Source organism: Pan paniscus, chromosome 2 (genome assembly GCF_029289425.2).
Source record: "Pan paniscus chromosome 2, NHGRI_mPanPan1-v2.0_pri, whole genome shotgun sequence".
NCBI lineage: Eukaryota > Metazoa > Chordata > Mammalia > Primates > Hominidae > Pan > Pan paniscus.
This window is the reverse complement of record NC_085926.1, coordinates 183,910,277-183,925,566: the sequence shown is the minus strand read 5'-3', so window position 1 is coordinate 183,925,566 and position 15,290 is coordinate 183,910,277. Positions and strand designations below refer to the sequence as shown.

General features: G+C 42.5%; 1 protein-coding gene across 1 annotated transcript in view; it reads left to right on the top strand.

Annotated features, from left to right (window-relative positions):
- ETV5 (ETS variant transcription factor 5) overlaps positions 1-8,514 on the top strand; it is a 63,298-nt gene extending 54,784 nt beyond the window's left edge. Inside the window, exons 12-13 of the mRNA XM_003806618.5 lie at positions 2,301-2,402; positions 5,979-8,514. Coding sequence (XP_003806666.1) covers positions 2,301-2,402; positions 5,979-6,200 — 324 coding nt within the window. The 3' untranslated portion in view covers positions 6,201-8,514. The remainder of the gene's footprint in view (positions 1-2,300; positions 2,403-5,978) is intronic.
- The last annotated feature ends 6,776 nt before the right edge of the window (positions 8,515-15,290 follow it).

Genomic DNA, 15,290 nt, shown 5'->3' with positions numbered 1-15,290 from the left:
GATAACTGCTGCTGGGAGGTTTGAAGGGATGGGCTGCTAGAAAGAGCCACTCCCTGGGCTGTGGCTGCTCTCTCTTTAAAGGGGAGAAGGAATAGGTAGATTAGATCCGTTAACTCCTTCAGCCTCAGTCCTCAAGATACGTGCTACCAAAGTAACTAATGAGAGAGAAGAAAGATCTGATGACAAGCTATTGCCTGCCTCCCCAGTCCCAGAAGAGGGGCAGCCCTAATTACCAGCTGCTCTGGAGCTGAGCCGCCTCATGCATTACTGTAGAAGGAACAGCCGTGGTGAGGGCTACAGAATCACAGGGCTCTGGCCCGGGAGGATGAGTCAGTAACTATGGCTACCAGAGCTGCTTTGAAATCTGTGCGTATACCAAACCTTTCTCCAGTAAGCAATTGCATATGCAAGTGACAGCTGAGAGGTGGCCACTGAAGTTGAAGAATATTCAAGGATTGTTTTCCACCCCTTAACATAGTAAAATGATGAGGCTGAGCTTCTCTGAAATTTCCCTGTGTCACTTGTGGCAGACAGCAATTAAAGATTAGTATTATAAGGCATCATTGCTTTGAACAGGGTACAATGATGTATATTATTAGGTTAGCAGATGTCTCTTCTTACCATTATTTCTATTGGTTTTAAATGTTTATCTTCTCTAACCAGGATGTAATTTTTGGTTAATTTTGCCTTTTGGGCTGTTTCAAAGGTAGAGTTGAGTGGGTACCATATGGAGAAAAGAGGAGACCCAGGACATCGTGTCTGCTGTGGGGACATGAAGCAACTGAACGGAAATTGGACTTTCACAGGGTTTCTTGCAAGGCAGAGCAGAATCATTGCTATTATTGTAATTAAGAGAGATGCATTCTTATCAGATCATTTTTGGTTTTTATGAAAGGTCATTTTAGAATACTGAATTTAGAAGATGTTGCTTTCATTCTGCCTAGATATTTTAAGGAAAAGGTTTATGTGAAATGCTGTTTTCTCTCTGATTCCTACTCCACTCCATGTTTAACATTTGGCTTTTAAAATATCGAAGGGGCCGGGTGCAGTGGCTCATGCCTATAATCCCAGCACTTCGGGAGGCTGAGGCAGGTGGGTCACTTGAGGTCAGGAGTTTGTGACCAGCCTGGCCAACATGGTGAAACCCTGTCTCTACTAAAAATACAAAAATTAGCTGGGCATGACAATGGACACCTGTAATCCCAGCTGCTCAGGAGACTGAGGCAGGAGAATCGCTTGAGCCTGGGAGGCAGAGGTTGCAGTGAGCCATGATCGTGCCACTGCACTCCAGCCTGGGCAACAGAGTGAGACTCCATCTCAGAAAATAAAAATAAAATAATCGAAGGAATATAGTTTTTTTTTTAAGTTTCCAAAACTGACCTAAAATGCTCAAAACGTGACCCCGATCCCTGGTTTGCATACATTTGAAAACCTCTGAGTAAAACTCACATTTCCAGGGTTATTCTACTACCTTGACAGTCATTCTCATAAGTAGGATTTTGGAAGCTGATATACTTGAGAACAGAAATTGCTTGGCTGCCGTGATAATTGGGTAAACTCTACTAGGAAGTTTTCCTGCTAGAAGGCTGCTTTGCCCAGAGCTCCAATTATATTGCCCTATCAGTGTGCCTCAGGTGGACTGGGTTGGATATAATGCATTTCAGAACTGTTTGGAAAGCCCTGTTAATTTTTCATTAAGTGGCTAATGGTGCTACATGCTTTCATGTCCATTCTGCAAGTCTGCTGGGAGCATGGGATTGGATGGCAGCAGGCTGAAATGATCTGATTCCCCCTTAGTCCATGAGCTGCAATAAGTAAACATCTCCCAGCCCCCCTCCAATCTTATTAGAATTGAACTTTTGCTCTGCTGGCCCATTAGCAACTCACTAGTGTGTTTCTAATGTTTCAGGAATGACCATTCTAATTATTCCTTATTGACTGCTACAGAAACCATAGCACTTAATGGCAACATGTTAATGGTCTATGGGTATTGGTCAATAATTCATACGTGGAGAAACAGTAGAGGGCCTGCATCCTCTGGGATGTTAGCCAAGTCCTCTGCAATCTTAAAGTGCTAGGATTCTTCCATCTCTAGGTCTCACCTCCTAGTAGTTGTCACTGAATCATCGCCTTTGTTGAATGTTTGGTCTTGAGGGAGTTAAATGCCTTCCCTTCCAGGTCAGAGTAGCAGATCATTGACCAAAGCAGTCAGGTTACAGAACTGGCTCTGCTGGGATTGGGAGAGAACATGGGGCCCAGGGAATGCGTTTCCATTGCTCTTCACTTTCCTGTCTCTTCAGGTTGCTCGGCGCTGGGGCATCCAGAAGAACCGGCCAGCCATGAACTATGACAAGCTGAGCCGCTCTCTCCGCTATTACTATGAAAAGGGCATCATGCAGAAGGTGAGCCATTATATAAGACCCTTAGCCCACTCTGGTCTCTTTTAAGGAAAAAGTCCAGGGCTTCTGTAGTGAGACTGGTGATCGTCTCTACGAGAAAATTTTAGCCCCCTAAGTGATTCTGTGGTAGGAAACAATCTTGAGAAGACAAACTTGAGACAAGAATCAAATGAGATATAGAGTACATTTGATGCTGTTGGTTATGTGGAAACTAGAAGTTGCATGCAGAACACACAATAGAAAATTAGGCTTCTGTGCTTTCCCAAAACTGCTTCTATATATAGAAATTTCCAGAAACTTAGGCCAACTGTTGTATCCAAAAAGGACTACAGGGAATCAACTTGAAGGTCTCTACTTCAACAGCTTGATTGAAGTCTTTAGTTATTAAAACACCTAGACCTCCAAATCTGTTAGTTTGATATGCTCAGAAGTGTTAGAGGAATAAGAGCATCTGATTTTTCTTTCAGACTTACAGAAACTGGAACTCAAGTTAAAAACCCAACGTTTGTAGAATGGCAGCAGAGTCACTTGGTAGCAGGTTGCTCTTTGTGGAATAGAGGATGAAGCATATTTTGAGGAAATCAGTACAAAATTCTTCGTGGGATAGGTAGCGAGGGGCCACAGTCTTAACATCCCATGGATAAGTAGAAGATGGGAATGGCAAGTCTTTCTTAGCTACCAAATTCGTAATGTACTGTTGCCCAGATACTAGCATTTACACATTAAGCCAGTCTACCTGGCAGTAGCCAATAAGATGAACGTGGCAGAAGCATATGGGCAAAACTGCTGAGAACTTGTCTACAAGAAGCCAGATTCATCTTTCTCATAGGCGGGTGGTAATGTGACCCCATATTCTCCTCGCCACCTTAAAAAATACTCAACAGCTCATTGTGATTTTCTGGATAAGCTCCAGACTTGCTAGTGCGTCATACAGGCTCTGAGGCTGTTCCTAGTCTGGTCACCACCTAACTCTCGTTTCTTCACTCAAACTTGACGGCTTTCACTAGCATAGCCACCTTTTAATTTAATGTAGTATTTGTTTGCCAAAGTATACATGTTACATGCATGTACATTTTCAGGCATACCATAAAATGGAAGACACCTATTAAACTGTCATCCTACTTAAGACCTAGAACATTCCTAATGCTCTCAGTACCTGGCCAGCCCCTCCTTGTTTTCTGTCACCTTTCCATTTCAGATTGGGTTAGGTGGTCCCCTTTGCTGCTTCTGATGGCACCAGTACTTGTTCCTACCACTGCTCTTCTCACTGTGTCTTTTTTTTTTTTTTTTTTTTTTATACTTTAAGTTTTAGGGTACATGTGCACATTGTGCAGGTTAGTTACATATGTATACATGTGCCATGCTGGTGCGCTGCACCCACTAACTCATCATATAGCATTAAGTATATCTCCCGATGCTATCCCTCCCCCCTCCCCCCACCCCACAACAGTCCCCAGAGTGTGATATTCCCCTTCCTGTGTCCATGTGATCTCTTTGTTCAATTCCCACCTATGAGTGAGAATATGCGGTGTTTGGTTTTTTGTTCTTGCGATAGTTTACTGAGAATGATGATTTCCAATTTCATCCATGTCCCTACAAAGGACATGAACTCATCATTTTTTATGGCTGCATAGTATTCCATGGTGTATATGTGCCACATTTTCTTAATCTCACTGTGTCTTAACTCCTTTCTTGTTGCTACCCCCCACTGGAGTGTAAGCTCCTTTGGGTTAGGAATTGAGGTTTAACTTCAGTGCTTGATACAGAGTTAAATGCTGTAGGATAGGTGGTTCCCTACCTTACCTCTCCTTTTTTTAAAGTATACGGTCCAGTGGTTTCACAGAGCTGTACAACCATTACCACAATTAATTTCAGAACATTTTATCACCCCAAAAAGAAACGCCATACCCATCAGCAGCCACTCCCCATTGTCCTCTATCCTCCTTAGAGTTGATATCATCAGGCCAAATCCTAAGTTCAGGTGGGAGAGCCATTATTCCTTTGCTGTTCCCAACTCCACATTCAGCATGGGGAGATGCAACCCAGGACACAGTAACTTGAACCAATGGAAATGAGCTGTCCTTATGACTAGCTTCTGTGTTTTCTAAGGGAGTAGAAGAGAACTTTATTTCTGAGAATAAGTAGGCAAAGAGTACAGGAAGGCCCAGGAATGAGGCTTCGTGGGCTCAGATCCTAACACTTCAATTTGTTAGCCGTATGGTTTGAGGAAAGTCACCTAATCTCCCAAAGCCTCTATTTCTAATAAAAATGTAGATAATAATTCTTGCTTTAATCCCACAGGGTAATATATTTGAAAATATTTCAGAAATAATAATGCGCCATCCAGTGTAAGGAAGGGGTTATTATTTTATTTGTTACATGACTCACGAATAAATGAGAGCTCATTAAAAGGTGAATGATAGCCCGTCACTGTGTAGAGAGACTTAGAAAAGCTGTAGTCCCATGCCCTCCATTTTTGAAGGGAAAACTGAGGTTCACAGAGGTTAAGACTCATTAGTGACTAAACCAGGACTGGAAGCCGTGCAACTCCCAGCTTCTGATCTAGGATTATTTCCACTGTGCTCTCCTGCCTCACTCTTCCACACAAACTAATTTTTGGGGTTGGGCTTTAAGGTAAAACCAGCGTACAACACTAACTAGAGGTGGTTGATTGGTAGAGATGTGGAAGCAGAGCCATACTTGTTCAGTTAAAAAAAGATTTTAGAATCACAGCAGAATGACTGAAGGGCAGGATTAAACTCAACAGTTTGCATTTTTAAATCTAAAATGTTTATCTTATCAGTAATTTTGGCTGCCTTCCCTTCCCCCTCTGCGTCTCCAGACAGAAGCCGATTATTGGGTTTGATTTTTGGTATTAGGTGCCTCTTGTACTATTGCTGAACAACCAGCAGAGAGAAGGTGATCCCATTGACGCAGATGGCTCATCAGCCACATACCATGAGGTCCTTGAATAACCAAGACCTTCTGGTTCTAATATTATCATGCAGAAAACCCATAGAAAGGTAGTTAGCGGTTCCCTCAGTGTAGCAGAGCCATGCGATGAGTCATTTAAAGCTGCAGGTAAGCCAAAAGCAATTCTTCTCGGCTTTGGAACATACTTAAGGCTTCTGCGTAGGCTCGCTCTCATCAGATTTCTAACCTTTCTAAATAACAAGGCCATACTGTGAAGACTGTAAACTCTGGAAGTGACTAAAAATGTGGTCAGGCTTCTGCCTTGCACCTGTCAGTCCTTAAACCTTTTTTGGAACACCAAACTCCAGGCTCAGCATAACCGTGCTTTCAAAGCTGTCACTGGAAGACAGAAAGTGAAGATTTTCTTTTAAGAGTCCATCTAGTGTGAATTCGAAATTCAGATATCTTCTTTTTTAACTGCTGTAGTGTCAGTAAAACACTTGGCAGATAATAGGTTCCCAGGAGTTCTCAAAATCAGTCTGAGTGATTGGGGTAATCGGCTGCTCCTTTGGTCCCTGGCTTTGTGACTTAGGAATACCTCGTTCTCTTCCCCTGATCCCATGCCCTGTTCCAACTGGGCCCTGTAAGGTGTGTGTTCTCCCGCAGGTGGCTGGAGAGCGATACGTCTACAAATTTGTCTGTGACCCAGATGCCCTGTTCTCCATGGCTTTCCCGGATAACCAGCGTCCGTTCCTGAAGGCAGAGTCCGAGTGCCACCTCAGCGAGGAGGACACCCTGCCGCTGACCCACTTTGAAGACAGCCCCGCTTACCTCCTGGACATGGACCGCTGCAGCAGCCTCCCCTATGCCGAAGGCTTTGCTTACTAAGTTTCTGAGTGGCGGAGTGGCCAAACCCTAGAGCTAGCAGTTCCCATTCAGGCAAACAAGGGCAGTGGTTTTGTTTGTGTTTTTGGCTGTTCCTAAAGCTTGCCCTTTGAGTATTATCTGGAGAACCCAAGCCGTCTCTGGATTGGCGCCCTTAAAGACAGATACATTGGCTGGGGAGTGGGAACAGGGAGGGGCAGAAAACCACCAAAAGGCCAGTGCCTCAACTCTTGATTCTGATGAGGTTTCTGGGAAGAGATCAAAATGGAGTCTCCTTACCATGGACAATATATGCAAAGCAATATCTTGTTCAGGTTAGTACCCGCAAAACGGGACATAGTATGTGACAATCTGCATCGATCATGGACTACTAAATGCCTTTACATAGAAGGGCTCTGATTTGCACAATTTGTTGAAAAATCACAAACCCATAGAAAAGTAAGTAGGCTAAGTTGGGGAGGCTCAAACCATTAAGGGTTAAAAATACATCTTAAACATTGGAAAGCTCTTCTAGCTGAATCTGAAATATTACCCCTTGCCTAGAAAAAGGGGGGCAGTCAGAACAGCTGTTCCCCACTCTGTGGTTCTCAAAATCATAAACCATGGCTACTCTTGGGAACCACCCGGCCATGTGGTCGCCAAGTAGAGCAAGCCCCCTTTCTCTTCCCAATCACGTGGCTTAGTGTGGACGACTTTTATTTTAGGAGAAGGGCGATTAACACTTTTGACAGTATTTTGTTTTGCCCTGATTTGGGGGATTGTTTTGTTTTGGTGGTTGTTTTGGAAAAACAGTTTATAAACTGATTTTTGTAGTTTTGGTATTTAAAGCAAAAAAACGAAAAACAAAAAACAAAAACAAACCTTTTGGTAACTGTGCACTGTGTCCTTTAGCCAGGGCCGTGCCAACTTATGAAGACACTGCAGCTTGAGAGGGGCTTTGCTGAGGCTTCCCCTTGGCCATGTGAAAGCCCGCCTTGTTGCCTGCTTTGTGCTTTCTGCACCAGACAACCTGATGGAACATTTGCACCTGAGTTGTACATTTTTGAAGTGTGCAGGGCAGCCTGGACACAAGCTTAGATTCTCTATGTATAGTTCCCCGTGTTCACTAACATGCCCTCTCTGGAAAGCATATGTATATAACATGTGTCATGTCCTTTGGAAACCTGGTCACCTGGTGAAAACCCTTGGGATTCTTCCCTGGGCATGACTGATGACAATTTCCATTTCATCAGTTTGTTTTGTTTTCCTTTTTCTTTAAATCTTGGACTTTAAACCCTACCTGTGTGATTCAGTAGGGTTTGAGACTTACGTGTGATACTGACAGGTAAGCAACAGTGCTAGCATTCTAGATTCCTGCCTTTTTTAAAAAAGAAATTATTCTCATTGCTGTATTATATTGGAAAAGTTTTAAACAACCAAGCTAAAGCCATGTGAAAGTTGAGCTCAAAGTAGAGGAAGAGTTACTGGTGGTACCTTGCTGCCTGCTCTGCTGGTAGAATTCTGTGCTCCCCGCGACACTAAGCACGTTAAGGATGACTACAGTGTTCCTCGTATGTGAAGGAGGCAGTGCTGACTCCGTGAGTGTGAGACACGTGCTTTGAACTGCTTTTCTATTCATGGAGCACTCCATAGTCTCAAACTGTCCCCCTTAGGACCAACAGCACATTTGTGAAGAGGTTCACAGGGGTAAGGGGTGCACTTTATAGCTACAGAAACATGAGATTCTCCTCTATTGGAAGCTAATTAGCCCACAAAGGTGGTAAACCTGTAGATTGGGCCTTAATTAGCATTGTACTCTAATCAAAGGACTCTTTCTAAACCATATTTATAGCTTTCTTAACCTACACATAGTCTATACATAGATGCATATTTTACCCCCAGCTGGCTAGAGATTTATTTGTTGTAAATGCTGTATAGATTTGGTTTTCCTTTCTTTACTTACCCTGGTTTGGATTTTTTTTTTTTTTTGAATGGATTTATGCTGTCTTAGCAATATGACAATAATCCTCTGTAGCTTGAGCTACCCCTCCCCTGCTGTAACTTACGTGGCCTGTGCTGTCACCGGGCATAGGACAGCGGCATCACCGTTGCATTCCCATTGGACTCATGCACCTCCCGGATGGTTTTTGTTTTTTTCGGGGGTTCTTTGGGGTTTGTTTGTTTGCTTCTTTTCCAGAGTGTGGAAAGTCTACAGTGCAGAAAGGCTTTAACCTGCCAGTTGATTTGAAATACTTTCCCCTGCGCAGGGCCATATGCATCCTGCCAAGCTGCGTTATATTCTGTACTGTGTACAATAAAGAAGTTTGCTTTTCGTTTATCAAGCACCCGAACCTGCCTCTTTCTTGCCCTCATTGGTCTAATTTTAAAGCAGGCAAAAGCCCCCTGGCTTTCTCTCCGCCCCCACCCTATCCCTCTCAACAATTTAGCCTTACCAATGGACAGTGGCATCGAGGGTAGTTAGAGAACTCTGTTACCTGGAAACAGACGTACACAGCTCCTCTTAAACTCCAGCTAAAAATTTAATCCAAAGAGGTAGAAAGTCGAGAGATCCTCTTCCCAGCCAATGGTGAGCTGAGATCACCTCATCCCCTTGAGCCCACCAAGCCACCAATTCTTAGTAACTCTTTTTTTAAGTGTAGCCCATGTTTGGCTTTGGGTTGTGTGAAAAGATTACAAAGCAGTCTAGGACTTTCGAGTCCCAGAATTATTCTCAGCCCCTTATGTGGATACTTTGAAAACCAGTAAGAACTTAAGACCATTCGTTTTCTAATTTTTCCCCAATAAGTTTTGCTCTTGACAAGTGAAAAATCAATTAATGGTTGGTAAATAACGAAAAAAGCTCAGGAAGGTTTTGCCCACTATGTTTTTTTCTGGCCATGCAGCAGTAAAAACCCTTCCTCCAAGTTTGTCTCTTTCTCGTGAATATATATCACTCGGGAAATACGTGGAAGGAAATAAAGTTTGCCGGGTTGTATTGCAGTATTATTACGGCTTTTAGTGTTCTTATTTCACCCTTTTTCTGCACCTCTAATTTGGCCTTTTCAAGACTCCTATTACAGTGGAGAAATAAAGTAGAGCCTTTTTTCAAGCCTAGAACAGAAGGCTTTCTGTCAGTTTATCTGCTATCTTTCTTTACTGTTTTACAAGCCTCTAAGTGTAGAAACATCGAGACTGAATCAGTGCACCGCCTCTTGAATTGGAGCTTGTGAGGAATGAATGTCTGCCACATAAACCCCATTAGCTTCGACAGATTAAGAAAAGATGCTTGGGGAGAAGGGGCAAGGGTGCGCAGGAAAAAGCCGTCTCTGCCTCTCAGCTTCACCATGATAAGGCTTTAACAATCCGCTCCCCATTATTCACGGGCTCGTTATCCAGCCTGGGCCCAGACCCAGATCGTTAACCTAACGCAGGAGGTCACCAAACACTGCCGCCCTTCTAGTGTTGGGCGCTAGGATAAGGAAGCTCAGAGAATGGGAAGTTTACTCTGCATCAGGGTCCCCTTTCATGAGCCAAGCCAGGGAAACAATGCGTATTCAGTTGTTAGATGACAAAGAGGTAGTGTGAGCGCAGAAGAATGTGGTTTTGAGAGCCAGAGTATGTGCAGAATCTAAATTCTAATGCAGCTGGGACAAATGTAAACTAATGTGGAAGAAAAACACTAATGTACCCAGACGGTTGGAAACTTTGGAGAGAGAGTTCATTGCCCAGCGGTGCAGGTGGCTGCTACTCAATGTGTGGCCTCTGAAATACAAGAGAAAGGAAAAAAGTCCAGAAGATCATCAGTTTAATACAAATGCATAGTGTAAGTATTGTTTAGTACAAATACATAGTGTAAGTATTCTATTCAACATAAGTGTATTGTACTTAAAATAGGGGGAGGGTGTGAGGGTGGTACCAGGCGAGCGGCTATGTCCTTTTGATCCCAGCAAATACACTGGTGTCCCATTCAGAAGGGGCCCTTTGAATGACCAGCCTAAGCTCCTCCAACTTTAAGAGCTGGCTCTACACCCAAGCCTGGGTTTGTTGACCTTGGCAGTGAACCTCAGGTAACCTTTGGGTAGCACTTTACACAGCACTTTTTCATCTCCATTATCTTTTTGGCAGGCTTTCTGAAATGGTAATACTGTTGAAATTGAGTCTGAAAATACCATGGCTGTTAGCCTCCAAAATTAATTTCTTTTTTGGAATTTTCACAGTGGCTACTGTGGAAAGAGGACTAGTCCCTTGGAGCCTAGACATTTGGGTTCTGGCCCCAGGTCAGTGGTTGATTGGGTTTAACTAAATGGTCTCAGGGGACCATCTGGCCTAACCTCCTAGGTTCATTGAGGGCACTGATGAAGTACTACTCCCCAATCTCATAGGCAGTAAGGGAGAAAGAAAGGAGTTTCCTAGGGGAGTCAAGGAATGTGTGTGCGTGTGTAGGAGAGTTAACAGTTAAGAACATCATTCTCAAGTCACCATTTTTAAGCAAGCTCTGAAGATGGCTCAGTTCCACCATTAACGGCACGTTTCTTCTTTTTCAATCATCCACTGAGCACCTGCTAGGTGCCAGGCACTGCTGGATGCTAAAAATAAATGATTTAGGTGGCATTTTCAAGCTAAAGCCCTGTTTGTAGTATAGTAATTGTGTGACAACCTCTTACATGTTTAAGGGCTATACTTTCCAGGTAATACTTAAACACTACTGACACCATCTTATCCAGACTATGTTGACCAGAAGCTAGGGAGGCTGGGGCATTTATCCTCCAACTCCTGCCCTTATTGGTTGAAGGTTATCCCCAGAGATGTTAACTCTTCAATATATATCCTATCAGGAAGAGAAGAGTGTAGACGCAGATAATCAGTGTGCTAGGAACTGTTTTCAGATGCGGTTAGCTTAGGGGGTTGAGGGCACATGGAGCTGGCATCAGTGATGTCTGTGACACCTACCTTTAACAATTAGCCGGACTCTCCTGGATGACCTGTTTCCTAGAGTGAAACAAGGGTGAGTCTGTGCTTTCATCATTGAGTTATCATGTACCAATCATCGATGATGTGTAAGACACTGTAATAAGACACTTTGCAGGTGAAGATAAGGGAGTCACAAGCCCACCCTCTCCTTCAGCACCCAACAATCTAGTGGGGGAAACATTTCTCCAGGTGAAACTAGAATGCAAGGTATAATATACTGAGTATTACTCATCCAATAAATAGTGCCTAGTCTATGCCAGGTAACTGCTGTAGGATTCGTGGAGGGAAATAAATCTCTGCTCTCAAGGATCTTACATCTGGGCAAGGGAGGAAAAAAAACAAATGATAGAATTTGTTAGGTATTAAGTACTATGGGATCAGGGAAGGGAAATGGTGAGTAGTGGGAGTGGAGGGTTGCAATTTTAAGTAGGGAGGTCAGGGAAGGTCTCAGTTGAGCAAAGACCCAAAAAAGTAGCTGCCAGATGGATATTGGAAGGAAAAGCCTTCCCTGCAGGGGGAAGAGCAAGTGTAAGACCCTGAAGCTTTGAACATGCTTGGAATATTTATGGAATAACAAGGACTGTGAAACTGGATCCAGGAGTCAGATGGAACATTGTTAAAAGCAAAGTAACGGGTTGTATCATCTGGGGCCGTGTAGGCTTTTTAAGGACTCTGGTGTTTACTCTGTTTATGTTTAGCTGTTAGAGTTTTTTGAGCTAAGAAGTGACATCATCTGATGTGTATTTTGAAAGATCACTCTGACTGCTAAGTTGAATATAGACTGTAGGGAACAAGGAAGGAAGGAAGAAGACCAAGTTGTAGGAGGCTGCGGTAGTCCAGGTGGGGTGAGATGGTGGCATGAGCCAGGGCATAAGGAAAGCATATATGAATATATTTGTAAGATAGAGCCAACAGGCTTTGGACTTGTAAGGTGAGAAATGAAAGAGAAGTCAATTATGGCTCCAAGGTTTGTGGCCTGAGCCCAAGGAAGGTTGATGTTGCCATTTACCAAGAGGGAGAAGACTGAGGAGGAACAACGTGGGGACAGGTGGGGGAAGAACAGGCATTCTTTAGGGGGCATATTAACTTTCAGATGCCTTTGAGAAATCCAGTTGGGAACACATTGGGTTATACAAGTCTGGAGTTCAGGGGAGAGATCCAGGCTGGAGATAGCAATTAGGAGTTGTCAGTGTGCAAGAGAGTATCTAAAGCTAAAACTGGATGAAATCACTAAGGGAGTAAGTATAAATAGAAGAAAATTTCCAAGGACTGAGCCCTTGGACACTCCAAGATTAAGAGGCTGGAGAGACAAAGAAGAACCTGAAAAGGAGGTTGAAAAAGAGTGGCCAGTGAAATAGGGGAAAACCAGGAGGGTGTCTCCAGGAGGAAGGAGAGAGCGACAATGGCCGATGCTTCTGATGTGTCCAGTACGGTGAGGACTGTGGCTGGATTAGCAATGTGGAGGCCATGTATGACTTGCAGATGCCATTTCCAGAGTGGCAGAGGCAATAGAACTGATCAATACTACTAGAATCCAAAGGAGGTTTGAATGTACCCTCAGTTGGGGACAGGGATCAGAGAAGTTTCCATGGATTTCAAAATCCTGGATTTGAGTTCAGCTCAGCCTCTCTCACTAGCCCTTCTACTCTCAGACCTTCAAAGGCTGAAAAAGGCCTAGGAACCCTGCCAGGTAGCTGGACTGGAAGATACACGGTGGGAAAGAGTATCTGAGGATAAAGGAAGAAGGATCAAGATCCTGTTATCACTACCTTTCCCATCCCCTTGGGGTTCTATTTATTCTCATGTTGTGCTCTTAAAATAAATTTCTATTTTTGAAATGTTAAGTGTTTTTAAATAACTTTTTTCATATTACACAATTAGCATATGTTCTTTGTAGAAAACCAGAAAAAAATCATAGCCCAAATTAAAAACTATTCTGAAAACTCAACCTAGAGATCACAGTTAACACTTTACATCTTCCCAGATGGCTTTTCTCTATACTGTATTTTAAATATTAAAAATGGTCATGCTATACACTTTACAAAGTCTTTAAACTTGTTTTAAGCATTGTATTTTGAACATCTTTCCATATCAAGAAAAACTCTTTTACACCATTTTTAATGACAGGATGCCATTCCATAGTACGTATGTAACATCATATATTTAAGCAGTCCCCTTTGCTGGAGATAAAGGGACCACAAATATGATATACCCATGCCCACCAGACCAAGTAATCTACACTCCCCCCAGCCCAAAATCAAACAAATGACAAATAATAATTTGGGTCTTTTCTATTGTTTTAATTAGTAACCAACTCCTATTAATTCTACCTTCTAAATATCTCTAAAATCCATCTCCATCATCAGTACCATAAACCTCCCAATATCTCTCACCTGGACTGTTGCAGTCACCACCTAACAGGTCTCACCACATCTACTCTTGCCCCACCCCCGCCCCTTCTGCATGATGTAGTCAGAGTGATTTGTTTTTAAGCGCGAGTTACTCCCCTACTTGAGACTTTTCAGTGATACCCACTGGAGTGGCTAAAGTAAAAAGACCAGCAACACCAAATGTTGGCAAGTATACAATGCAGGCAGGAGTGTTAAATGGTACAACCAACTTTGGAAAACTATTTGGCAGTTTATTACAAAGGTAAACATACATCTACTCTATGATCCAGCAATTCCAATTCTAAGTATTTGCCAAAAAGAGATATAAACATGTATTACAAAAAGATGTATGCAAGAACATTTATAGAAGCTTTATTTACAACAGCCACTCAAAACAACCCAAATGCCCGTCAACCAGAGAACAAATAAACAAGTCATGGTACCCATACAACAGAACACTACTCAGCAATAAAAGAAAATGAACTACAGATACACATAGCAGTGTGGATGAATCTCAAAAACATTATGTTAAACTAAATAATAACACAAAAGAATACATACTGTGTGATTCTATAATATATGAAATTCTAGAATAGCCAAAACTAACCTATGGTGATAGAAAGCGGTAGCAAGGGATGGGTGGACAGGTATTGGCGGGAAAGGGGTAGAGGGCACATGCTGGGGTGATTGACAGAAATTGTCTATATCTTGGTTTGGGTGACTGTTATATGTATATGTTTGTTAACATTCATTGAACTGAACACCTGAAGTCTGTGCATTTTATTTTATGTTAATTATTCCTCTGAAAATATAGTCATTGTTTGAGATAAAACCAAAATCCTGAACTTGGCCTTTGGCAATACCTCTTCAGCCTCACCATGCACCGTCCTCTCCCCTGTAATATATGTTCCACGGCCCCTCGCCTTCTTCCAGTGTCTCAACCATATCTTGATCCCTCCTGTTCCATCCTTGACACGAGCTATTCCCTGGAGCTGAAATGTTATCCCGCCCCGAATCCATCTCTGGCCTCCAAGCAGCTTACCCTCCACCCATTCTTTACTCTCATTTCTAAGAGCACCCCAGGGAAAACAATCAGTTTATCTTTCAAATAAATGAATAATTGCATTTTCCAAGCCTTCCAAGATTTGCTCTCATTCCCCTCCAACACCATTTTAATACTCTTTCAGTGCTTGCTATCTATTTTTTATAGAACTTCTCACAATTTTTAACCTTTCATTTGCAACATTAGTTACTTGGCCTCCCCCAATAAACGGTACATTTTATGAAGGCAGGACCGTACCTAACTGCTTTATCTACGATAAAGAGTAGGTGATTAAGAAATATGTATTGACTGACTGAGTGCAGTTATGAGCATCTTTGTTCACTTACGACTTCCAGGATAAATTCCTAGAAGATATATGATTTGGTCAAAAGGGGGGCAAATTTTAAAGCCATTTATACAGACTGCAAAAAGCCTTCCAGAAAGATTGTGAGGATTTGTACCTTTACTAGTATCCTGCAACTTCTTTCGCCTAGGTTCTTACAACCTTTGTCTACATTGGGCATTATTTGTATGTACCCCTCTGTTTACCATTCATTCTTTCTTATCTTTATTCAAATAATATTTATTGAGCACTTATTATGTACCGCATTCTGAGCCAGATGTTGAGGATGAAATGATGAATTCGATCAGTAGTTTTCACATTTTTTCCTTACATTCTCTCTAAAAGAATTTTGAAAATCTAGGTATCCT